General features: G+C 41.6%; 3 protein-coding genes across 4 annotated transcripts in view; 2 read left to right on the top strand and 1 right to left on the bottom strand.

The window, feature by feature from the left end:
- imp4 (IMP U3 small nucleolar ribonucleoprotein 4) overlaps positions 1 to 26,392 on the top strand; it is a 127,623-nt gene that overhangs the window by 96,985 nt on the left and 4,246 nt on the right. The gene's annotated exons all lie outside the window — the stretch shown is intronic.
- On the bottom strand, positions 3,995 to 12,163 carry LOC311023797 (TNF receptor-associated factor 2-like). The gene is made up of 11 exons (XM_084025852.1): positions 11,874 to 12,163; positions 10,490 to 10,568; positions 9,592 to 9,690; positions 9,021 to 9,182; positions 8,356 to 8,430; positions 8,133 to 8,207; positions 6,609 to 7,094; positions 6,250 to 6,427; positions 6,014 to 6,162; positions 4,139 to 5,915; positions 3,995 to 4,098 (listed from the first exon to the last, which is right to left on the bottom strand). The coding sequence occupies exons 1-10, from the start codon at positions 12,059 to 12,061 to the stop codon at positions 5,697 to 5,699; spliced, it is 1,710 nt and encodes a 569-aa protein (XP_083881978.1). The 5' UTR covers positions 12,062 to 12,163; the 3' UTR covers positions 3,995 to 4,098; positions 4,139 to 5,696.
- On the top strand, positions 12,683 to 26,100 carry rabl6b (RAB, member RAS oncogene family-like 6b). Of its 2 annotated transcripts, XM_084024637.1 has the most exons (17): positions 12,683 to 12,821; positions 14,430 to 14,824; positions 14,949 to 15,083; positions 15,444 to 15,491; positions 15,682 to 15,711; positions 16,852 to 16,904; positions 17,046 to 17,134; positions 18,709 to 18,849; positions 19,801 to 19,906; positions 20,146 to 20,249; positions 20,793 to 21,169; positions 21,692 to 21,836; positions 22,192 to 22,395; positions 22,834 to 23,095; positions 23,225 to 23,411; positions 23,651 to 23,709; positions 23,806 to 26,100. In XM_084024637.1, exons 2-17 carry the CDS (start codon positions 14,695 to 14,697, stop codon positions 23,992 to 23,994), a joined length of 2,259 nt encoding a protein of 752 aa, XP_083880763.1. In that variant the 5' UTR covers positions 12,683 to 12,821; positions 14,430 to 14,694; the 3' UTR covers positions 23,995 to 26,100. The 2 variants fall into 2 exon arrangements, with proteins under 2 accessions (XP_083880763.1, XP_083880764.1); XM_084024638.1 differs by lacking the exon at positions 15,682 to 15,711.

The following is a 26,392-nucleotide window of genomic DNA, read 5'->3' as shown; positions in this document are numbered from 1 at the left end:
TGTGGCTTTGATAGTGTTAGAGCCCCATACGAGGTGCTTAACCTGCAGCTATTCTACCGTTTTGACCTCCACTTTTGTTTGGTTGAATTAGCATTTCACCATTATTAAGCCAACTGTGGTATTTATTTGTAGATCTGTTCTGTATCGTTTCCTCTCAGTGAAGCAATAATGTTGGGAGGCTAGGCACTAAACAGTTTGGTTTAGTTTATTTTGGACTGTGTAAAGGCTTCTTTTTTTGTGTCAATTGTAATACAACTCTATTTTTTACCCCCTTAGGATTTGCTTTGAACTCTTCTTTTTGATTCGTAGATTATTCTTCCCTCCCCAGCAGCTGCAGTCTTATTCTTTTTTATTAATAAAAACTTGATTTATTGTGAAACACGCCTCTGTCTACTGTCCGTAACAAAGCTGTGTGCTTTACCATCAATTTCCAAATTAATAGATGGCACTTGTATTGTATGTATTTTACTTGGGGTGCAATTCCACAGTTCCAGTTGGCAAGACCAAAGCAACTCGTAGGCCTGTGACAAACTAAATATCTAGATGCAAACTAGCTCATAGGATGTTGTCCAACCACTTCTCCAGAAAAAACGTTGCTTCGTCACTGTGACAGACCTTGAGAGAGAGAGAGAGATTCAAAAAACGTTTAGTGCAGTCCTGCTTGTTCTCAGTGAATCAGAGGTCTAATGCAGAATGAACTGCCAAGTACACAAAAAACATTGGGAAGAAGGTTCTGAAGAAGTCTATTCCACAATGCTCATTTTCTTTTGGGCAACTGTACCAAAATTCTTTTAATGTGGTATATAAACCCTGAGAAGGCCTTTCTCAATTCTCTTTCCAGCTTGTGTGGTTTTAAGGCAGCATATTATCCAGGATCAGGGGAGATCAGCCTGTATGGAGAACAACCGCCTCGTAGAAACACTAGGTAATGTTTCCTCATCCTCAAAACGATCTCACCGTATTCCCAAGTGCCCGTCACCGGTCGTTAACTCTCTCCCGGCGGTGCTGGCTACTTAACGTGAACTCTTTGAAGCTATACGCATGGAATACCGTTCCCAACCTGCCCAAGAAGAAACCAAAAAATCGGCCTCTGTCTTCCATTAATCATACAGGAGGAAGTCTGTCAGTGGCACGGAGAGATCTTCACCAGATGTGTGGAAGACATTCGGAGTTCCACAGGGTCCACCAAGAACCACTGACCACGTAATGGAGAGTCGGGATGCACATCAATTACTAAGTGACGTTGGTCCGCTATGGTTTTGGATGGGATGTTATGTGAATAATTCCTCTGAGTGATCAGCAGTGATATTAACCATTTACAGCGCTAAATGATATACGTCCCGTGTGTTTATGACTTTTCCAATTATAAAAGCTTGAACAGAGTTTGGCTGAGTTGATCCGGAGTTGTGGTTCCAGTTCCACAGCTGGAGTCACATAAGGCCTTATATGGCCTGTTTTAGTGTACTTTGAATTTACCCAATTATGAAGGCTGTATCACATTTTTAATTACATTTAACCCGTTCAGATCCTGAATGGACATAACTTTTCTAAGCTGCCTAGATCTACTATCACATGACTCCAACGAAATGCAGAAACGTATTTGATTGGTTTCATCGAAACAGCTCAGCATGCCAGGAATGTATGGGTGAAATCATGCAGACTACTACCTGAGTACCAAATACACTGTAATTCATAAGATGTGTTTTGGGTCAAATAGTGATGCATTCTGGGAAGAGGTCTTTCCAGCAAACTCTTTTAAGGTGTGCAATGCTCTTAGAGTGATGGAAAGTCAGTTTTAGCCTTCGTTTTTAGCACACAGGGCTTTGCATGCATGCATTTGCATTGTGCGCCCCCATGTGGTCAAACAGTGTAAATGAAAAGCTCCACTGTGCTGTGGTCAATTTCATCTTGCAAGCAAATGCGTCAAATGTTCACAATCACAATCACAAAAATGGATAAAACATCGCACATCTTTGCATAGAGGGCATCGTAAAACCTTTAATAAAACAAAACTAAATACAAATATGGAACAAATTTTCCAGTAGTACAAAGAGTTCACCAACACACAAGTTTACTATCCACACAACGTAGCAGAGAGAACAACAAGCGGATCGCAGTTTGATGTCATCGCTACCGATGAAACACTTTTCATCTTAATCTCAACGCGGGCTTCAGAGAGAGATCCATAAACGGAGAAACAGATATGTAAAATAAATCAAACTGGTCCTGTTTCAGTTTGGCTGTTCTTTGCGAGTTAGTTTTGAAACACATACATCACATTGACACATCGTTTTGTTCTGTTGCAATAACAGTGAGGCAGTGTGGCATTTCCTACAAGTCAATATCGCTGATACAGCATAACGTCAGCCGGCTCAAACGTGATGCGGTCCCTCCCCCCCCCCCCAAAGCTGGAGGTCCGAGGAGGTTCAGTCGGATCCACTCAACAGATCGTATGCCTTTTATGTGACACTTAGTGGGAATGGGAATGAAATGTGAAGCCCTTTTTTTTGTTATGATCACCAGCGATGAATAATAAATCAAGTCCCGGCCCATAGGCTGCGGCTGTGAGCGGGAAGTAGCACGTGGGGGCCCCAACAAAAGTTAGCAGCTCATTTATTTGAGGCCACAGTCACACATGCAAAAAATGGAGTCTACATACTGTCGATGACACACTGTAAAGAGGTGGGAGAAGAAAAAAATAGAGGAGAAGAGAGCAAAATGTGGCTGAAAGTTCTGCTGTAAGAGCCGGAATGTGTTAGCTAGTTACAAACCAACCAAAACATGCTTTTAAACCGTCTCAACATACAGTATCTTCAATAAATGCAGTCTATATATTATTCAGATATGTTTTTAACTTTTTCACAGCAGCACACACCTCATCAAACCAAAAGAATATCACACGTCGAGAAGCTGTGTGTGTGTGTGTGTGTATATATATATATATTTAGATCATAAGATGATAAAAAACAATAAAATGCTGGTCTACAATCTGGACCAGAGTTTTCGCCTGTTTTCCAAACTGGAGCATCTCATGCACAGAGAGCTTTCAGTGTTTGTTGAGAAGTTTAAAAGATGCCAGATGCGTTTGGATGAAGATGCCAAAAGCTGAGCGTTGATGATATTCTGACCTCATCGGATTTATGATCACATCAAGTAAAACGGTCACATTCACAAGTTGTATGTATGCAAAGGGAGACATTCTTAGTCACATGGATTTCATCACATCAAAAGGTTTAGAAAAAAAGAGGAAGTGGGGGCGTGGGGTCAATAAAGACAACAATAAAAAAAAAAAACACAAATGAAAAATACACAGCACAAAATCAAAAGTTTCACATTTTGGTGGGTTTAAACTCACAGGTAAGCACATCCACAACTCGGTGGGCTCAAGGACCATGAAGAAGAAAAAAAAAAAGATACAGGCACTTCTTTTTCTGTAAAAAGTAGGTCAGTTCAAAGCTGCAAGGAAAGCCAAAAATAGGAAAAATATTACAATAATATCAACCATTTCCACTTTTAATGCCTCGGCTCTGCCTGCATCCAGGAGGACTTTGCATGCGTGTCTAATCACGGCCAAAGGCTCCCACATGGAAATATCACTGTGTCTTCACAAAGGCTTCAATATCTTCTGCATTTAATAATATTAATGTCAAATACCCAATAATGATGCACTTGTGTTAATGCATAAAAGCTGAAATGATGAATAGGGGTGCAAGAAAAGCAATTGCACAGAAATGTTTGCACGTTACGAATACGTTGGAGATCCAAATGTCAGCAACATCACAAACTGTAGGAAAAAAAAACTGGAAATAGATCCCTGGTGAAGACACAGCAGTGGACATACTTTTGATATACCTCTCATGTATATTCATACAGGTATATTCAATATTTTTATTTTGGCCATATCAATATTTGTACATATGCATATTCCCAAACTGAAACGGATTACATCCTCGTTAAAAGTGGAAATATTCAGACAAACAAATATTGAAAAAAAGCCAGCGTTTAATATTGAAAGATATGCATTGGATCTATCAGACCTTGTATTTAAATATATGTATTTTAAGTAAAATATGTCATATTTCCATTTGGGAAAATCAGCTTCATGACCATAGATGTCTTGGACAAACGGTTCGGAAACCTTTTTGCAAGCTAATGTGCATCTTCCACAGAGCCGACACGCAAACTAACAGCAAAGAAATGGAACACACACACACACACACACACACACTGAAATACTGCACTCAGAATTCATGGAATTCAAGCAATGTCCACCACCACCACAAATGATTACCATTGAACGCAGGACTTGATAGTTGGAGTAAAAAGAAAAAGTAAACAAGTCCAACTGAACTACAAACTGCGTTCAGACACTCTGAAGGCTACGCAGGCGTCTTACGCCGCTAATGGAACCTCACGTCGTTAATGCAACAGACACCATAAAAACCAAATGTCAAGCGGCGCAAGCAAACGGTGAACACAAGCGCAGAGACCTGCTTGATCTGTAGCTGTGTCTGCAGGCGTTTAACCTACATGTTTTTCATTTTCAAACTCAATCTGGGAAATTTATTGGCATTTGAAATTTCACACTGTAACGATACAAAAATACAAACCCAGGCGGAAATCAGTTAACAAAAATACCGTTTGCTTCACCATCACTTTGTTAGTAGCTGCACCAATGGTTTTATGTTAATAATGGGCCAGATGACGACATGTGGTATTAAAGGGGTCAATCGCACCGACAGAAATATTATCCAAATTTTGGAGCTCCCCTCAGCTCTACGCTCCACTTTAGCCTCTTTAAGCTCAGTGCGTTACTGTTTTGGTTCACCGCTCTCAACCAGCGTATTGTTAGCTGTAGCCTTTCAAGTGGAAAAAGCTGCGATAACCTCACTTTACACGATCTGCAGACAGATACAATTAGCGACCAGCGGGGGAACACAGTCAAGCATCTAGTAAGCTAAAAAGCTAGATATTTCCCTCAGGAGTTGGTGGAGACCAAAACAGAACTAAAAGGAGTATAATAGGAGAATAATATTGAGCTTGTCTCAAGCTTAACTCAAGTTACGGTAGTTATACAAGCAAGTTGATGTCCAATTATTTCAGAACAATAACTGTTTTTGAGGATCTTATTTCCTTGCTGAAGGAACCCCAAAATAGCCGTGATTCCATTCACATGTTCTCATGGGCATTTAGAAGTATCGCACAGCTGTGTGGAAATGGTACGATTCGATAAACGCTCTCGCTTCAGGTGGTTTTTGCCTTGTGGAGAAAGAGTCGATGCGCTAGACGGGTTCTGGAAATGCCTTAGCCGAATATATTCTGACAGAGCGAACATTTGAAAAGGGCCGGTGTGAAGGATTACAGGGTTTTCTGCAAGGTGTGAAATTAACCTGTAACCAGGCAAATATCGGCATTTATATTGTGATCACTCCTCACGTCACTTTGGTAGGTAATCAAATAAAGTTTGATGGTGGCTTACGATGAGTTTAAAACCAGCAGCCACTGGCCAAAGGAAAAAAAAAGTCAGCCTCCGGCTCCGGTCTTGTGTATTGCTGCCAACAATCTGCACCAAAACCAAAAGAACTAGACGGAACCCCCAAAGACAAACGCCGGTTACTGGTGATACAAAAAAGCCTGTTGATTCAAACAGGTAGCAACAAAAAGGCAGGGTTGGATTCATGCCCTCATCCTTTTACCTAGAGCCCAGTGAGGTCTACGATGGCCTTGATGAAGATGGTGTCGTCGCGTATGTAGGAGTTCTTAGAGTCCAGCTTGGGGAGCGGACAGAAGAGCGGGCAGCCGCTGGCGATGTTCATGTCGCTGACGGGCCTCTGGAAGGACGAGGACGAGATGTCGGGCCGGAAGGCGTCGATGATGTGCTCCCGGTTGTTCTGGTCCAGCAGCATCAGGGTGACCTGGGTACAGATGTGGAGAGTCCAGCCTTACAGCAGTTCTAGTCTCAAGGTCATCGTTAGGATACGATGAACGGGGTAATCTAGTTACTGAGCGTTACCTTCTGATTGAAAGGCCACTTGAGGAGGGCGTCGCTGTGTCCTCTCATCACCACGAAGAACAGGGACAGGTGGGTGCCGCGTCCCGTCCCGTCACCGTTTAGGTAGATCCGCAGGCACATCTTGTAGCCGTATTTACTGGTATAAAAGGCTGGAAAACATAAAACACCGATGTCTGTGCTTAAAGCATTCTATTCTATTCAGTGGAAGCAGCGGGAATACTTAAATCGGCCGTTACCTGGGGAGAACATGGCAGGGGCGCGGCCGGCCACGGCGTCCTGCCTCTTCTTGGTGAAATCCGAGATCTTCCAGACGAAGATGCCGTCGTACGTGGCCGCGGACATGTCCCTCATTTTCCCCTCCATCTCCACGATGGACAGGTCCCTCAGACTCACCGTCCTCTCCAGCTGACGAACCTGCGGCACAGAAACACGAGTCATTTACCATTATGACAGAAGTTTTTTTTAATCACAAACAATGTGACGTGTTACTTTGCTGCCTTTTTGAGATTGTATCTCAATTGGTTTTATCTGGTTAAATAAAACAACTAAATAAAAAAATCCCAGCTGGTGTGCAGAGGCCGTGTCATTTTGTCACCTTGTTGTTGAGGATCTCGATCTTGTCCTGGTCCAGCCGGTGCTGGCGGTTGTAGGCCTCCATGGTGGTGCAGGAGCGCTCCATCTCCCGGTTGAGGACGCACACGATGTTCTCGAACGTGCTCACTTTGAGCTCCAGCTCCTGGCAGCGTCGGCTCAGCTCGGCCACCTTGGTCTTCTCGCTCTGCAGCTGCAGCTCCAGGGCAGCGCCCACGGCGCTGGGCAGCGGCGTGAAGGAGGTGGCCAGGGTCGGGGCGCACGCGCCCGGTACGGAGGCCGCTCCGCCGCCGCCCCCCAGCTGGCTCATCTTCTGCTCCAGGTCCCTGAGGGACTGGTGGAGCTCCTGCAGCTTGTGGCTGGCCACCTCCAGGCTCTGGGGCTGCAGGCTCTCCAGGCTCACCTTGATGCCCATGATGAAATGCAGCAGCAGGTTGAGGTGTTCGTAGGAACACTGCCGTTCGTGGTCATGGATCTTCTCTTTCTCCACCTCCACTCAAAGAAAGATACAAGCAGAAGCACGTTAACAACATGAACAACAGTCCTTATCCATCACATACATATATATTGTATATATATTGTTTATAAGTGTACATTTAATTTCACAGAAATAACATGTGATGATGTTATGTGAAATTGTGCCACGGATGAAGAAAAGTATAAAAAGCATGCGGCAAAGAAACCATGGAGCTAATAATGGAAATGTAAGCTATACAAAGTATTGATCCCCACAAATGTTCATGCTTCATCGTTTCACCACATTGACACTGAACAACAGGAAACACATGCTTTGGCTTAGTCTTGAAACTTTGAATTATGCAATTGTTGTTTGATTATGTTTGTTTAAAGTTTTTTGGTTTACTTGTTTGGCCATTTCTTATCCTTCTCTCAACTAGAAGGACTCAGAGCGGCCGTATAGAAGCAGTCAGAGCGCTCTGACGTTTTGTTATGATGCTGGGTGCCTTTTCTCTTATATTCTCTTATATTCACTTCATCTATATTACACATATGTGAAGGTCATAATTAGCTAATTAATTCTTGGGTTATTTCTGTTTATATATTTGCGCTGAAGCCTCTATGAACGGATATAAATTGCTGATGAATGTCAAAAAAACTAAATACACACATTTCATGTGTTTTTATCAAATAGCAACATGTGAAAAAGCTCACGTTAAGTGAATATTTTACATCAGCATTATGCACACACACACACACACACACACACACACACACACACACACACACACACACACACACACACACACACGATTCACTTACAGGCATGCAGCAACAAATTCTGTAATAACTATTGAATTATGTAATACCTTTGCAAACTAAAGAACTATTGTAATAATTTGTTTCCCTATTAATATTAATTAATTTTGAGTTAAACCAGTGGTCTGAAAATGTCACTGATAAACTCTTTGGGAGATTTTGTTGTATTTTGCCAAGTTATTACACGATCCAGTTATTGTTACATTAGCCATCGTTACACATACAGCAAATTTTGACAAAAATGTCTACTTACAGACGTATCGCAGCCAACAACATGAAATCTGCATGGAGCTTTAAATTTACTGCAGAACTTAATATGGTCCACATACTGCAAAACAAAACAAAACAAAAAAAATGAAAGAAGCTAATGATAGGAATACGTCGTAGAATTTGATCCCAAGCTTTAATGGTCAATGAGATCAATCCAACAGAATTATGAGAAAAATCACTTTGGGGGAGAAAAACGCCTCGGATACCTTTTCCCTGGGGATCTTTTTCTTTGCACAACCTTCGCAAATCATCGGGTACTTTGGACAGATTTCATCATGAGCCTAAAATTAAATAAAAAAAAGTATGTCAAGTTAGTTAACAATAAGAGAAATATCTGATGCTGGTGTAGTTGGAATCAGATGGATAACGGAGTCAATTTTACGAATATATTTTGAGGTATAAAGAGGTATCGATCTTGTGTGTGTCTGTGTGTGACAGGGAGAGTGTGTGTGTGTGTGTGTGTGTGTGTGTGTGTGTGTGTCTGTGTGTCTGTGTGTGACAGGGAGAGTGTGTGTGTGTGTGTGTGTGTGTGTGTGTCGCATTCTGCTGCAGCAAACTGTAGAATATATATCGTGTTTCCAGTGTTGGCAACAAACCCAAGGACCATTTCGGTGACTCACACTTTCTGAAAAACACCTTTTACTGCCCGTTTTATCACCACCCACTGGAGAGAACCGTTGCAAAATAACAAAGCTACCATTTACACAACGCAATCAACAAAACCTGAAAGACAGGAAGGCACCTTGGCCATTTGAGTCAGTGGATTACCGGAGAATAAGCATATCATATATAACAACATCTCCCAAAAACAAGTCATATATGGTGACTTACTTCACCAGCGTTTGATAACAGCAATAGAGAGAAGCCTGACCTTGATATTCTTTAACAGGAAGGGCTCTTTGCAGTATTTGCAGTTGAGCGTCCTCTCTGGACATTCCCGCTCGTTGTGGCGCTCCTGCTCATTGGCTCTCATCAGCTCTTTGCAGGAGGGACACAGGATGATCATGAAGTCACAGTGGCCCTCATGGCTGGCCTGCAGGACACCAGCAAGAGAAAACGTTTAACATATTTTTAGAATTGCTTATTTTTTGATGAACTAGTGTTGACTCGATGATGTCACTAATCGCAGACTGCCAGTTGCATGTTCATGGTGTATATCATTCCCACCGCACAATATTTTTGATAGAGAACGGTCAGGGATTTGGATGTAATGACTAAGTGGGTAAAGCACAATAACAGAACAGCCAGAATAGTCTAGGAAGTTCAAAAATGACATAATATAAAGCCTTTAAAATTGGGCTTTTGCCATATTATAGTTGATAGTTTAAGTGTTTTTGGAGGATTAGAGGTCTCAGTAAGACACCTGTACCAGCCGCTGTCTGATTTACACAGACTTTTTAACAGGAAGGTGGATGATAATTTCCTCATCTGCTTTGCATCACCTCAAATTCTTTGATGGTCCCCGTCCACGTGCATCCTTCGTTGGGACAGATGGCCGCCAAGGCCTCCACTTCTCTCCGAGCTGCATTGTCAGGGAAAGCCTGCATAGAGAAGTGGAGCTTGTGTCTTCAGTTACATCTTGCAGGGTGGTGTTACCAACGCCCTGCATCAGTTTCCTGAGGATCACATTTTTTTTATCTCCTGGCTCTGGTTTCACGGCACATATGGTCGGTCTAGGGACACGGGGCTATAGTGGCTCCATCTATTGTCTCCGGTGCCAAGAACTATGGAGCAATCAAAGTTTTTTGTTGTGTTGGCTCTGCACTCTGCGCTCTACACTGGATCAGAAAACAAACAATGACTATGACGTTGCAGTGCTGACTACAGGGTTTTTACATCCACAAAAATGTTGGCTAATCTCCTAATGAGGGACTCGTCACACAAACGGCCCAAGGGAACTGGAGGACAGCAAAAATAAAAAATGATGGTGGAATAAAACATATTAAATATAATATATTAAATACAATTATTTTATGTCTATTATTTTGTGTAATTATTCTAGTAATGCATGTAGCTATAAAATGCATTTTTTTCTTAATATATATAGCAAACTTATCAACTTTCTCCAGTTTGCAGCAGTTAGATAACATCCAGTTATTAATTCCATCACTCATGATGACATAGAGTAAAAAAGGTACAACAAGGTTGTTTCAGAGCGCCAGAGTCCTTTTATGAATCGGACCCAATGGCAATGATGAATATGAAGATTAACTATATAGAAATAGCCAATCGGTATTAAACAGAGGCTGTGTCATAACCAGTTAAAAGTTCCTTGCAGTAACTTAAAGTGCACGCTAATACAATATTAAATGTAAAGAAAAGATGCAAACATTTACGTACACCGCCTTGCTTGAGAATGGAGGTGGGTTCCTCAAACAAGTCTTCTTTGATACAAGCGCTGCATTTCTGCGGTCCAGAACTTGAAGGGAGGAAAAGCAAACATGACATTAGGATGCTGTAGATATTGTACTAATATTACTCTACCATCCACCAGGTGTCAGACAATATAGATGACATGATCATAACCGCTGCTGGTTAAGTCAGTCGCCTTCACTCTGCCTCAGTTTTGAATTTCAATTGGACATATTGCATATTCATATATATCCCATAACTTTCCCATTAACAACACACACAGAGGGAAGGAGAGTGACTTCATTCTCTGCTCAGGTAGACATCTATAGCTTTACAAGTAGTTTCTTGCTGCTGTATTGATGCTCTTAACAAAAAAACAAAAAAAATCAGGAATATGGAATATTTAAGCATAATGAACGTGTTAATTAATATCTAGCTTTCAAGGGAGAGGAATATCAAATATGCACATACACTGATAGTCATCCCCAATAGTATGGAGTCACAGAATGTGTTTTTGTTGATTTTCTGAATGAGGGCATGTACTTGTGCTGTAGCACCAAATATTGTATAATATATAACTACTGATCTATAAAACAACTAAATCTGAAAATGAAAAAAACACACATGTGCACCGTGAAAATGAAACAATGGAGTGATCTCACAACCAAGCTTGTCTTCTTACTGCGCCGTTAGTCCAAATATACGATTTTTTAAAATGTTGGCCTATTCTTCTTTCTATTTCATGACACACACACACAAAGAAAGTCCGTCTCGTCCCTGCTGCTGTGATTTTTAATAAAGACAACTGTAGGAAAGTACACGTAATGCATGTAACCTTATCAACCATATGGATAAAGGTCACCCGAAACTCCGATCAGAAAAGGCCCGATTTAACGTCGATTCGCTTATCGACCAGATATACATGACTGAAGGTGACATATTGTAACGATTTTAACAGTGGCCGGACCTCAAGGTAAATTCGGCATAGGTGTCAACTTAAATACAATACACTGTCAAGTTCAACTCTTAGACATAAGGCTGTCTGCTCGGTGCAGCCACAGCGGAGGGGTTAGCGGGACTAGACCTACGAGGACACCCTGCCTGGCCGACCTGTCACACAAGTTGATGTTTTTGTTGGGATCAAGTGGTGATTGGTGAATTTACCTGCACGCCGATTATTTTTTTTGCAGCGGGTCTTTGCAATCTATACATCGTAACTTGTATTTGCAGTCGCATATAGTGTCACCTGTAACAATAAGCAGGGCTGAGTTAAATTGAAAGATAATTGAAGGAGGGCTGGTGACAAGCTTTGATTTTTTTTGCTCGTACGAGCCACCCATCTAGCTAGCTCCCTAGCAATGAGACCACTCACCTCACAATTTTGTTGAAACAGAACGAACAAAAGCGGTGACCGCACTGAGCTTGCAGGGGTTTCCTCAACACTTTCTGGCACGAATTGCACAAATGCTTGTCTTCGAGGTTGTTGGCCAAAATTTTCTTTGGGAAGCCCGGTTTGTTGCCTTCCAGGGAAGATGGTGGAGACGGCTCCTGTGCAGCCATTATTCCCCTTGAACAATATCGAGGTACTCAGCAGGGGTGTGTTCAAGACAGCAAACACTCAGCTGAATGTGATTTTTAGGAATAATACCGGCGGCGGCCCATTGCTCTTTGACAGTTTATTAAAAATGTGCATTCCTGCTTATGTTAAGAACGCATCACGATATTGGATCTTCGTATGCGCTGACAAATACGGCCAGGCGTTTTCGCGTGATAGATGTGACAGCTGAGGATGCTATGTTTCAGTTGTACGTTACAACGTCTCCCGATAGGCGGCGCAAGCACGAGAGGAGAGAGCGGCCAGGCGAGTACCATCATCAGGAAGCAGGCTCCGCAGCGCTGGATTGGACCGTCACGGCTGCGGGAGAGTAGCCGCATTTAGTCCGTGTAATCTCGGAACTGTTTCCCTCTTGCCTTCAAAATAAAATGAATGTATTTGTATTGTTTCAGAATGCTCAGAATAATCATGTACAGAAGGGGATATTTCATACTCGAAGTTAGATACAATATTATTGACCATATAGTAAATTATAGAGATGTTATTTTAATGTGGGTCGTGGGCAGACAAAAACCCACACGCTTTATTTTGAAAGCTACAACGGAAGTTGTGCATTTGTGTGTGACGCTTGGCGCTGAGGCTGCGTGTAGCTGCTGTCGTTGCAAAGGAATGTCGCTGCTGCTATATCTCTGTCGGGATGGAGGACTGACAGATGTTTTGGGAAAAAGATGTCGGGACTGCAGTGTCTTATCTTGTTAAATAACCGTGAGTATTTGTAGCCGATAACACCTGCAAGAAAGCATCCGGTCGAGCTGCGGTTGAATGTCGCTGAGCGTACAAGAAGAAAAGCTAAGCTAGCTAATATCGGTCTGTGTAGCAAGCTAAAACAGACCCGAAGGATAACGTTGCCTTTCCGCCAGGGCAGGTAACATACCTGGAAGCCTCATAACGGTTTGAACCTCGACATACCCTTTAGAGTATTGTGTTTAAGCGTAATTGCTTCAAAAACTCGACAAAGCACTCTCTCAATAGCTAAACAGCCATTGCAGCTAATGCTAGCTGGACAACATTAAAGGGAACATTCACCCATGAAGAATTGAGTGACTGTACCAATCCACTTTGAATTCGAGCCCGTTTCTCCTTCAGCTGAACAAAGACACCCACTGCAACTGGAGACAAATCCCGAGGCCGGTCTGATGGTGAATAATGTAATAGCTCCCGTGACAACTGGCCCCCATTAGGATTTAATAGGGACACGGAGCAGCTGCAAGGCCTTATCCGTATGACTAATATTTCTCTCATGGTCGATTCGTCGTTTTGCCTCTAATACAATGTAATGTCAATATAGACAAATCCATCTGATGATAAATCTTGTTTCACATTGCATATACGTGTTATTATTTGTATTGTTATTTTTAATCGTCAGAAGGTTATTTCTATAGTATACTTTAAAATCTGTAAAGTAATTAACTGAAGCCTACATAAAGCATTCCAAACTGGAGCAATGTGCTCTGTTCCGATAGTCCCGGACAAAGTGATGGAAGTGGGATAAAATAATATTTGATGACAAAACATGTCAAATCAGGTTGTGTTATTTTCATTTTACACGGTGCAATAGTAAAGGTTGCCATGTTGCTGTTGGAAACCATTTTGAGGAACTGGCAACCAATTATTGACCTTTAGTTGCCTTCGGTGGCATATTACAAAATATGGACAAGCAACAGCAAAATGTGCACCCCAAAATAAGTACATTTTCAATTACATGCTGCATTAGTGAAATTGAAATATTGCTGCTGCAGTCCGAACCGTAACCAGACAACACTGCATGTGTGCTGGTGCATGACTTGCATGCACAGAAAGATACACAGGTTTTAAAGACAATGATTAAAACAAATATATATGTTGTTTGACTGTGGGCTGAAAACTTCAACATCACAAACGAATGTTCAAATTGATTCTTCAGCCCAGATTCATAAGAACCTGAATGAAATAACAAAAGAGTTTTTGGAATCAAAGTATCCCAGCATCTTTGAACTGAACAGGACAATTATAATGCAAAGCATTTACAACATACATATGACACATAGATGTATAACTGCAAACTATCTTAATTACTCAACTATAAGGTGACTAAAAACTAGTACCCTATTTTCAGTTTCAGTAGTCAACAGCTGATGCCTGGCCGCTATGACAACCACAGTTAAAAGTTATTGTGGAGCCTGGTCTCATGTCTGTGTTTGTTGATACTTATTTGCATGGATCCATGTGTTTTACATACCTTTTTATCATGTTCTGATCTCTGATCTCAGGACAATGGAAGCTCATTTCCAACCATAACTTATGTATTCCTCTCTTCCTCTTTTTTCTCCACAGATGATGCTCAAAAAAACGTAGTAGTTACCTCCACCTCTGACTGGCAACCAAGAACATCCAGTTGGATTTAAGAGAACCGCTGCTGAATTCAGAGTCGATATTTAGTAATTTGGCTTCATATTCGCTTCTAAGCATGGGCCCTTAACGTCCTCGGCCACCAGGACACACTGTTAAACTCTTCCTTCAGTTGTTGTGAGACAAATTGTCAAGGGAGTTCCAAAGGACTACTGCGTGTTACCGTGCAAGCTCGTGAAGCCTCGTCAAGATGTTTTCAGCACTTAAGAAGCTGGTGGGATCGGAGCCAGGGCAGCTTAGGGACAAGAACATTCCGGCTGGCCTGCAGTCGATGAACCAAAGTTTGCAGAGGCGTTTCGCCAAAGGGGTCCAATATAACAGTAAGTAAAGTAGCCAATCATGTAAATAGGCTTTTGCAGTCAAATTCGTCTGTCCCATTTAGACAATAACATTTTGTCAGTGAAGTTGATGAACTGTTTCTGTACGATCTCTTTCCCTCTCAAGTGAAAATAGTGATCCGGGGAGATAGAAACACCGGAAAGAGTACTTTGTGGCATCGACTGCAGGGCAAGAAGTTTGTGGAGGAGTACCTACCCACTCAGGAGATCCAAGCCACAAGTATCCATTGGAATTACAAAAGTAAGCCCCTGCAACTCATGTAATCTCTGAACATTACAACTTATTTTCATGTGATCACGTCTGCTTCTATTTTGGTGAATCTTTGACATGTACTATTCTGTGCCTTGGGGATTTATTCCAGTGGCTCCGTATCAAGGTAACATTTGAGATTTAGCCCCAGCTAACCCAGTTTTAGAGTAGGTGTCCTGTATATGTGCTAGTCACTCCATATACCAAGCAAACCTTTATCTACCACTAGCATCTATTGTTATCAGTTATTAGAGCCATATTAGAGTTACTTAACATCCTGCACATTTGAAGATGTTTCCTCTGCTGCCCAAGAGTATGAATAATGAAATCACCCTTTCCTTCTTCTCTCAGCTACTGATGATGTGGTCAAAGTGGAGGTGTGGGACGTGGTAGACAAAGGTAAGTGTTGACACATATGCCCATTAAAGAACCAGACTTTCCACTGTGGCTCACCTCACACCTTTCTTTATCTTGCTGCTGTCAAACTGCTACAATATTTCATGAATTCGTCAATTAGACGCTTATATGTTTTTCTGTCCTCAGTGTTGATGTTGTCTTGTTTTTTTTTACTCTCTTGCACTCATCTCAGGCCAAAAATATCTCCTTCCCGAAGGTGTAGGTGAGCACCACTTTAGTGTGTAGAACTTGAACTGGCTTGTGTGCTGTGGGTTTGCTCGGCCTCGTTCCACTCTTATCTGAATGTCAATATTATCAAGGTTTGCTGTGTGGCTGCATTTGCCTGAGTTTTCCGCTGTGTGAGACATCACTTATACCCCTTTCACACCGAGAGCTAAACCCAGGGTTGAACCCATGTTGACCGTGTGTTTTGAAGGGTTAATCCACGTTGATCGACTCGGGCTTCACGACCCAAATGGAGAGCTGGGTCGGACCAGGGTTGATTTCAATGTGAATGGCACTCTATTGGGGTCACTAACGACTGGAGTGACGCAAATTATGCCAAGCTGTGATGCAGTTCTGGTAGCCGTAGTCCATAATCAAATGGGCTGATGGCAGCAGTAATGTTTTCAGCTACATTGGAAGTGAACAACTGAGAGTTTGAACAAAATGGATGTGTGCCAAGACCTCGAAGGGCGGGAGCTCCTGTCATTCTGTGGTGAGGAAGAAATCAAGCAGCAGATGACAGTGAGGGCCAGCGGAGTGTATAGAAGTGAATGAGAATAGCATAATTGAAGGCACTGAAGAAGCTGCACACTTAAGTTCAAAATCCAAAATGGCGGGCAAATCTACTGGCAGTATTTCCAGTCGCACTGCTACTTGCTAATCTGGTCGAGCTCTCTTCCACTCCGTGACAGGCAAGTGAAGAAAAGGCATCGAGAGAGAGAGAGAAGCTGTGAGCACGTCATTTTCAAAGCATGCTTTTTATTTGCAGCACGTGAAGTGATTGGTATGCGTAGTTCCCAGGTTGTCACCCAGGTCATGTCTGAATTTTCATGACCAGGGATTAACCTGTGTTGACTGGCTTGGTTTGAATTGGCAGAAGAAAGGCTGAACACAGGTCAGATGATCCCAGTCCGACCCTGGTAATTGGTGTGAAAGAGGTATTAATGCCAGCAGTGTGTATTAAAGGTGTGTTAAAATTAGGCTACAAGATGCTTTTCCACAAGAAAAGCTGCTGTGCTGCTCTGCTTGAATTACTCACCACAGTCTAACATAGTAACAAGCTAAGCTCTAGGTTATTTTGATGGAGGGGGGTTTTTTCTTTCAGTTGGTCTGAACTTGTGACCTCTTGTTCTTTCAGGAAAAGGCAAAAGGCGTGGAGAAAATCTGAAACTGGAGAATGAGCCTCAAGAGGTGATCGTCACATGAGTGTCATGTGTTTAGGAAACAGGCTCATTTTATAGCATGTGGATCAATGAAGGAGCCGGCCACAGTAAGAGGTACATTTCTTTCCTATATCACGTGATTAATACGCTTGTTTAATCGCTGTTCTAGTCGGATGACGTGGCCCTGGATGCAGAGTTCCTGGACGTGTACAAGAACTGCAATGGAGTCATCATGATGTTTGACATTACCAAGCAGTGGTAAGTAGGCCGGTAACAATAAGTACTATATCAACTTATCCTATAATATATGTACAGGACCTCAATTTTTTTATACGTTACCGATTTATCATACGATGAATGGATATGACCTCAATTTTTTTTGCTGGCTCTGATATTGCACCATGTTTTTACGTGTGTTTGTTTACAACCACAGGGGGTTCTCTACCATTATATTATCATTATATCAGTGGCATAAAATGGTAAAATAAAAATAACATTTTATCGTTATTGTTTCTCGGAACAATATATCTCCAAACAGAAGTCGTTATCGTGAGAGGCCCAGTGGTCAGAGTTGTCTGAGTGCTGTCGTCACACTGATCAGTGAGCTCTAATGCTACAATATGCATGGGGAAGATTAGGTTTCAGCTTCTACTGGAGGATTTCGTTCAGCTTCAAAGGCAAAAAACCTTCAAAGACATTTCAAGATGGCTATTTTTGGTATCATGTGTGAGTGTTACAGATCTTCCTTTTCAAATATTAGAATGCCCAGCCAGGTGGAACATGATGCATTTCTTTTTTTGAATGTATCTATTAAGTATTGTGTGTGTGTATCAGAGCCTCTGTATGTCTTCTTCCTCTGTGCCGTAGAGCTCCATTGTTGTCCACGATCTATTACAAACACATCATCAGTGAGTCACGCTGCTCTACTGGGTGACATCTTCCTTCATTACCACAAACACACACACACACACACACACACACACACACACACACACACACGCTGTCAATCACACACACTTCATAGAGCACTAAATGTGGATTTATCTGGTGCTGATACTAGTCCCAAACAAATGCCCCATTTACTCCTGTTTAATTATTCAGCCTTGAATTAAGACATCTGTGATCTTTTTTTTTTTTTTTAAAGATTTAAGTTTTCATATTGTTCATTTTTGTCTTTTAATTTGTTGACAGTAAAATATGGTGCCAGTCTTATCCTTTAGGCAGATATGTATATATATTTGCGTATATTAAACATTATTGCCTGAAGACCCATAAACTCCACCATTTATTTTAAGATCACAAGATATGAAGCTCTACATTTATTTTTAAACATATGCAAACAGTGTACAACTTGGCAAACTTCTGATCCTTTTCAGTAACTGCATTTTGTTATGTGCAGATTTAAACAAACTAGAGGGTCACTTGTTTACATTTTCAATATTTGATGCCATATCATGCAGCCCCTGTTGATGGGATGATATGATTTCTGAAGTTAGCATTTTATCTATTTATTGTGGTAGTTATTTTCTTTGTATCTCTTTGTCCCATTTCATAAAGGGATTGATTTACTTCCGGTGTATTGTCTCTATGAAGTATTAGTAGTATTTGATGATTTTTACCTTTTTAATGACAAAAAAATGCACCTCTCGCTCACGTGTTGGATGACTATTAGTATGCACCTTGACCATCAAGCACACTAACATGGAGGTTTTTTTTTCAAACCTAAACTGAACTTCACCACTTCATTTCTATTCTATTCTATTCTATATGTCTTTTGCGTTTTCTTCGGCCACCCACTGATCAATGTTGTCTTGTGTTTTTATCATTTGCAGGACTTTTAACTACATTCTGAGGGAACTGCCCAAAGTCCCCACCCATGTGCCGGTGTGTGTGTTGGGCAACCACAGGGACATGGGCGAGCATCGCGTCATCCTCCCCGACGATATAAGAGACCTGATTGCTGGACTTAACAGGTAGAGATCAGCTCTTGGCCAAATGATAGTGATGGGTGGATGAAGTCTTATTACATTTTTAGGTTTTCTTTGTTTGTGCTGGAAGAACGAGTTGAAGCTTCACAGCTCCGGACACCGCCAAAACAATGACATCTCGTGCATAGCCACCCTTCAAAACAGCAGACAAAACACACTGTATTTTTGATTTAAATAGTTTTAGTCTCCGCCGTGCAATAAAATTGCGTTTACATGTTATTTAGCAATGTGTAAAAGCCTAGATAAGATATTAAGTATTTTATTTATATTCTTATTGGTATAGTTAAGGTGTCCACTCTGGGCTTATTGTGTTATCTCCCTGCTTTGTATTTATGCAACATCCCATTTGAGTTGCAATGTGATGTGATAAATCAATAAGCTTGTGTCAACATAATCTCTCTTTGTTATTGCTTCAATCAATCCAATCAAAAATGTGTGTATCACATTGTATTATTATTTACACCCCTAGATTAATAATGTATTTCCTCAGATTAGGAGAATAATGAAAAATGTTTCCCCAGAGAAAATGCCTGCCGCCCAACCTCCAGGAGCAGTGCAGCCGTATCATGCTAATGTTATCCAAATAAAATGGGGGAAAAAAAGATATTAAAAGTGCATTCATCAATTGTGTTGAAACAACAATGGATGGAATTGTGAGGATTGTTAAAAGGGGTTGCTCATAGTGACGAAACCCACAGAGAATTAACACCCAAGTATATAATGGTTCACCTGCCTGACCTCCACGCAGCTTTCTAACCAATTATTTGGTTTTATGCCCACAAACTCGGCTTTCATCATCGTTGTTTTCAGCTGTGAACGCCACGGTAAACAGTAGACGGACACAGGTAGTGACTAGCTGGTGCATTTAACAGCTGAAAAGACTTCTCTGGAGTTGATGGAAATGTCAGATTTGAAAGTCATACTTGTGTTTTGCAGACCAATGGGAGCATCGTACATCCACTATGCTGAGTCCTCCATGAAGAATGGGTTTGGCTTGAAATATCTGCACAGGTTTTTCAATATCCCTTTCCTGCAGCTACAGGTTATTTTTTACTCCTCATTTTTCGCCTCATTAGTAACATAATTATTATAATTTTCTTTAATATTTCCATCCTGTATTAGTCAGGATTTAAATAAATCAGCTTTAAGTTAATGGGGGGGGGGGGGGGGGGGATTGTTTTACTCATGTAGCTTTATCATAAGGCTTTTGCACAACATGAATATATGGCTTAATCTGATCCTGTCCAATCACTCATGTCAGGTGTGTGTGTGTATTTGCAGAGAGAGACCCTCCTGAGGCAGCTGGAGACCAACCAACTGGACATGGATGCCACCCTGGAGGAGCTCTGTGTCCAGCAGGAGACTGAAGATCAAAACTATGAGATGTAATGTGTGCTTTGTTCCTTTCTATGCCAGTGTTCTGTCTCACAGAGGCCCAAGAAGGCTCAAGAACAGCCCAAACACACTGTCCTAAATTACATACACAACACTATGTGCACCTAATTTTTTCTAGTGAGCACCAGAAACTTGCAGATATCCATTAATTTTACCCATGTGTTGTCAGAAGACACACAAATCCCTAGTTGCATTTGGCAGCTGATGCAGAGTCCATGAAATAATTGAATATGAAGGATTACTTAGATCGGAATTTATTGCAAATTTCTTGTAACAGTCATGAGTTCCTCTTGGCGAACAGTTTTGTGGTTTTATGGTATGTCCTTTTTTGTATTCCAACCTATAACTATTATTCCTTTTCATGCGTAATTAACAATCTTAAAAAAACACGACATCATCAAGACAATTTAAATTTCCTGATGACTTTTCCTAAATCAAGAGCAGCTTTTACACTGACCCCTCGCTGTGATCCTCAGATATGTTATTGCAGGTGAATCCTAGTTTATTAACCAGCCCTGTTGTGATTTCTGCAGTTTCCTGGAGAACATCGAGTCTCGCAGTAAGTATGGCTCTCCTGGTCCAGCTAATGGTCAGAGTCCCTCCTCAGGCTCCCAGTCCCCCATCGTCCCTCCCAGTGGGACCTCCACAGGAAGCTCCAGCCCCAGCACCCCTCAGCCCCCTGTCCCCTCCCAGGCACTCCCACAGTCACCGTCTGTGTCCGCTCCCCCCCCTCCACCTCCGTTGTTCAGCGGGGCATCTTCACCCGCAATCGAATTAAAGACATCAGCCCAGTCGCCCGAACATCTCCAGGCCTCAGCTGCTTCTGGGGCGTCAGCGCCTCAGAAACGTGGCTTCATCTCCCGCTGGTTTGGTTCGTCTCCTGCTGCCGAGGCTTCTGCTTCTGCACCAGGTGAGTCTCTTCTACACATTACTTGACTCCACATGTCATCCCCTCTGTAGTTGTGTGCACACACTCTGCAACTACTGATGATACTCTGTTGTTTAGTCCCTCTAGGCCATGCAAGAGTTGCCATTGCACTCTGACGCCATAGCTTATACTGTGGACAAATCATGGCTGTATGAACAGAATGCGATACAGCGTTGGAGGCAGGGCCCCGTTCAGTCCTCTGAACGTTGCTCAGTGGCTCATGAAGCAAAAAATGTTGTCTTCCAAGTATAGAATTCTGATGAAAATACCAGGATCTTCTGACAAACGTCTGCATAATAAAGCAAGTGCACTAGCGTTTCCATTAACCTCCCGTTCCTCGGTCCAGCCTCTTTCTCGTCTCATTCACACGAACAGAAGAAGGAAAATACCTTCAGCTATTTGTGCATTTTACAACTTTTAGTGCTATTCAAGAGTTTGTACGAAGTTTGATCCACTTCAGCAAAAACATTTCCACAGAGTAGTTGGGCTTTCTGTTTTCCTCAGACGACGCGCCTGCACCAGGATGTCCTGGTAAGGTTCAGAGTGTGGATGATTTTGTGCCAGATGATGGACTAGATAGAAGCTTCCTGGAGGACAGCCTGCCCTCGAAGACCAAAGTGCGTCAGCCTGCTCCAGCTGACAGTGACAGGTGAGTTAACCTGTTAATCCTTTGGGACGACGTTGGTAATTAATGTCCTACATTTGACCTTTTTTTACATAAAATTTGAAAGTAGGTTTAGCATCGATGAGAAACAAAGCTAAATAAATGTTTTATATGACAAGATGTACAAGTTATAATTATCAGCATTTAACAAGGTGTATATGTAAACTCGATGCATAAAAGTTGATGTGCAAACGTTTGTGTTACGGTTTCCCTCAAATAAAATTGATTCCACAAAAAGACACTTAAGTCATCTCCTTAAAGTTCAGAGTTTTGGAGTAGCTCACAACAGTAGACCCTCTATAAATGAGTAAACTGTTTCCCTTTCCTGTGTCTGTCCCAGCGATGGTGAAGACAGAGGAAACCCCATGGTGTCTGGTTTCCAGGATGAGCTGGATCCCGACGACACTGAGCCCAGCCTTCCCCAACCCAGGACCCTGCCCCTCAGCAAAGATATCACTCTGACCAGTGATGAGGATGAGGGAATACCAGCAGCCCCGACTATCACACAGGAACTAGACCTGGACGGTGAAGCGGAGCTGAAAGCGTAAGTCCTTTCTCAAGATTATATAATAATATGGTGGGTGGGTTTGTCATAGGGAGCCAAAGTAAAATATTACTCACAGGGGATTGCATTTAATGAGCAAAACAACGTCTATAAAAATCCACAAAGTAAACGATGCTGATGCTTTTGTGTGCATCCATACTTTCATATGTAGTTGTCAATCATTTTGACAGGAAACAATGCAGAAAAGAGAAAATGACATGCCTAAATGGTGCACTCTCGACAAGTTCATTTCCTAAATAACAACAATAATTTTCAAACTTAACGAAGCAGAAGAAATAGGGCTGCCTGGCCGAGATATCTATTACTGTCTGATTATGAAATAAGTGGGATTTAGTTGTTAGTGAAAGAAATGTAAAAAACAAAAAAACATATATACAGTGTCTATTGAATAAAATGTTCCATATAATCCTGTTTCAGGCCTGTGATCCAGATCACAAAACCAAAGGTGGCATTAAAAACGTCCGAGCCCAGAGGCCAGACCACGACACCCATCTCCCTCACTCTAACTCCAGCAGCAGAGCAGCTGCCCCGACACCAGGGGAAAAAGAAGGGGAGTTCACCCAAAACTGAGGACTCTGATACGGACCCCGAGGCCCCCGTGGCCCATCAGATGCTCTCGTTTGTCATGGACGACCCTGACTTTGAGTCCGAAGTATCGGACACACCGAAAGTAATAAAGGTAAAGTCAAGTATATTGAGGTTAACTCCGCTCACAGAAAGCTTGTGCTTTTAACGTAATGGTTGGATTTAACTCGGTATCTTTCTTTTGGTGTGATGGTTAATTTTGGGGATCCCCCGTTCTTCCCAGGATATATTCCCCGTCAGAGATGAGCTTCTGTCTGACCTTTCTGACGAAGACTTGCAGTCAGCAAAGGTAGCAGAACCTCTGAAACCCACTGTGATCTCCTTCAAACACAAGGACGATGCCGACCTGTTTGGCCTCGGCATCCAAGAAGAGGCTCCTGCAGCCAAGGACAGCAGCGAGGAGCAGGAAGGCAAGTCAGGAAATATCTGTCCAAATGAGTGAAAATATCCACAAGTGTGCTGTTGTTCTGATGGGAAATTTAACGTTGCATCTGCTTTGTTGATTGTTGTACGTAAATTTGAATATGTTTGGAATCATTGGGTGTTTAAGCAACAATGAGGTATAAAGTCTTTTTTTTAAAGATTAAAAGCCTTGATTGTAACATTCTGGACGGCTCGAAACTAATTTATGTATCTGCTCCACTTTTAGAGAAAGAAAGCAAACACTCCTCCAAAGACAAGAAGAAAAAGAAGAAGAAAAGCAAAGAGGTAAAAGTCGGCATTGTTCATATTACACCTGTACGTGGTAACGTGTCTAAAAGAACAACAATATCAATACGATTTATTGTGTCCTTCCGTTTTCAGGAGGAGGAAAAGAACAAGAAGAAACACAAACACAAGAAAAAGGAAAAAGAGGAAGCCGCTGCTGCAGGAGACGAGAAAAAGAAAAAGAAATCCCGAACCAAGAAAACAGAAGTGGACGAGTTGGAGGACTTTCTGGGCGGAGGAGCGGTGTCAATCAAAAGAGACGACGGGGATTATGAAGAACTATAAAAACAGCTCTCCTGGTTCCTTGACTTGCAAGGACATAAAGCATCTCCAAGCCATACGCAATACGCAAGGCTCCCGACAACACCCAGGTAAAATAACTAAGGACTCTGGTACCTGTATGTTCCTTCTGATTGATTTCCCCCATCTGCACTACTGCTGTCACTTCCATTCCAGCCAATCGGAGATGGCGAGGAAACCCACTTGTACTGTAGTGAGACATTGATGATTGGTGTAGCCACAGATTGGCTCTTTGTACTTTGACATGAGTATGTTGGCTGAATATTTGTCCTTGATTTAAGACACTCCCAATCAGCTGCTGTAAATAGGGTCACCATTTTGTCTGAATCTGTCTGTGTGGTGTAATAATGGAGAGCATGCTTAAAGTGACGAGTCACTCCTTAGAGACTCCACCATGTTCTGTCTGTTCTTTCTTTCCGACTTGTTGGCTTCAGCGCTAAACGGCCCATTTGGTCTCGTGTCTATAAATATTATCACTGAGGAAGAATTCAGGTTGAGTTGAGGTGATTTTAAGAAAGATGACTGAGCCGGCTAATTTTAACTACAAATTCTACATTTGAAAACAATGTTTTGCTTTGTTTTAACCTCAGTCCACACTCCAAGCCAAATTCAGCATCGGGCACGACAGTTGCCGGCTTCATCCCTTGAAGTGTGTCATTAGTAGAAGACGGTTGATTAAGTATCTGGGAGCTCCTCACAAAATGTCTGTCGAGTGTTGTGATGTGAACTTGAAGTTATGCAGAGCGCTCTTCACACACAGCTGTAATCATGGAAAAGAGAAATGACGGTTAATGACCCATTGCTGAATCATGCCTGTGGATGGATTAGTGTATGTTGGTGTGAAACTGACCCTAGGCATGCCACTGATAATAATAGAGCATTATAATGAAAGCAATTCACCTTTAATTGCTATGAATATTCATTGTAATTTGGAAGAAATTAATAGACATGAATACAATAAAACCACCCAACTAAATCAATAAAATGGGCGTTGTTAATTTTAAAAAAAAGGGTACAATGTGTCTTATAATGGTAGGGAAATCTCATCTATCATTGGCTAAAATCACATCAAAGGTCTCCTCATATCGTACTGTTAGGTGGTACTGTTATCATCGTGACGGGCCTGATTGACTCCACATTACATCACCAGTGATGTCACACACTCTCCTGCCCTGTTAGTGGAAATTAACAATTGCTAAATTAACTTAACAGTTACTTCTTTAACCCTCCTCAAGTTTCCTGCCTTAATGAAGGTTACTCCGAGGGAATGCCGCCGCGCCGCTATCCTCATGAACCATTTCTAAGTGTTCTTACTGTAAAGTGTTAGATAGCTCGGTTGGGGTCCGGATGTTGTCCTTCGCCTTTTATTGGTGAAATGGATGCGACATCATCTCCGAAGGCCGTTATAAGATGGCGTTTGTTTTTCTTTTGTTTTTCTTGGATTCTCGTTGGACAGCCGAACACCATCCCTCTAAAGGAGTATGATGAAATTGTGTTGATATTTCTCTGTAAGTAACATTTCCAAGATGTCCTCATTGTTTTGTCCTTGTGTTATTTATTGCTTTTATGTCGTTTTTGTCGCAAAATGTCCAGGTTTAGTTTGTGTGATTTGTGCAGAAACTGTCCTCAACGGTCAAAACACTTGCAGCTTTTTATTGATTACAGTTGTTCATATCTCCTATAGATCCTCTAACGGTTTGCTTCCACTGCTTTTAAGGACACGTGTGTGGCGGTATGAACAACATACAGTGCAGTATCTTCCATAAATCACCAAAATGTTTCAAATGAGTGAAGCATTTTTTGCATCTAAGACAAATTATGATGTGTATTTTTAGACATTACAGATTTCATACAGTCTCCATTTCCCATACATATATGGTTACTCTCTGTTGGTTTACAAATAAATTATGTTTGATATTCCAAAGTTGAAACTATGCAGCATTAATCCTGAATACTGTGTTTTCTTTTTTTTTTTTTCTTTTTTTTTTTGTCTTTTGTCATGTGATCAAGGATAAATGCTGAACATGTTTCAAGCAAAGCATGAGACTTAAATGTACAGCAAGAAAAGAATGTATAAAGTATATAGATGAATCCATATATCTGAAGAGCTTTGTTCCAAAAATTATACATACATACCATATGGAAACAATGTCACTGAAATCCTATAAAACGATCGAGACAAGAAATATCCAATAGGGGGAAATCCTGCTGTCCAAAGTAATAATGAGGATGGATGTGCTTTCGAAATGTTGTCTTTCAGGTATTTTTTTCCTAATGGATGTATAACATTTGAGAACGAAACCCTTCATTGATTTTTCACCCCATGACATGTTCCATCTTTACACTATGTGAGTTTGCCTATGTTTGGTTTGTCCAATAAATG

Source organism: Eutrigla gurnardus (assembly GCF_963514095.1).
Source record: "Eutrigla gurnardus genome assembly, chromosome: 13".
NCBI lineage: Eukaryota > Metazoa > Chordata > Actinopteri > Perciformes > Triglidae > Eutrigla > Eutrigla gurnardus.
Note: the sequence above shows the minus strand (reverse complement) of the source record. Positions and strands in the feature narration are given on the sequence as shown.

What these genes read in the sequence shown, in the direction of transcription:
- LOC311023797 (XM_084025852.1), bottom strand. Translation starts at nt 12,061, where the DNA reads ATGGCTGCACAGGAGCCGTCTCCACCATCTTCCCTGGAAGGCAACAAA. An exon ending in TCCTGTTAAAGAATATCAAG is followed by an intron (nt 8,431 to 9,020) that starts GTCAGGCTTCTC and finishes ATTTAATTTTAG; the next exon opens with GCTCATGATGAAATCTGTCC. An exon ending in TTGTTGGCTGCGATACGTCT is followed by an intron (nt 7,095 to 8,132) that starts GTAAGTAGACAT and finishes CTTTGAGTGGAG; the next exon opens with GTGGAGAAAGAGAAGATCCA.
- rabl6b (XM_084024637.1), top strand. Translation starts at nt 14,695, where the DNA reads ATGTTTTCAGCACTTAAGAAGCTGGTGGGATCGGAGCCAGGGCAGCTT. An exon ending in TATCCATTGGAATTACAAAA is followed by an intron (nt 15,084 to 15,443) that starts GTAAGCCCCTGC and finishes TTCTTCTCTCAG; the next exon opens with CTACTGATGATGTGGTCAAA. An exon ending in TCCCTTTCCTGCAGCTACAG is followed by an intron (nt 19,907 to 20,145) that starts GTTATTTTTTAC and finishes GTGTATTTGCAG; the next exon opens with AGAGAGACCCTCCTGAGGCA.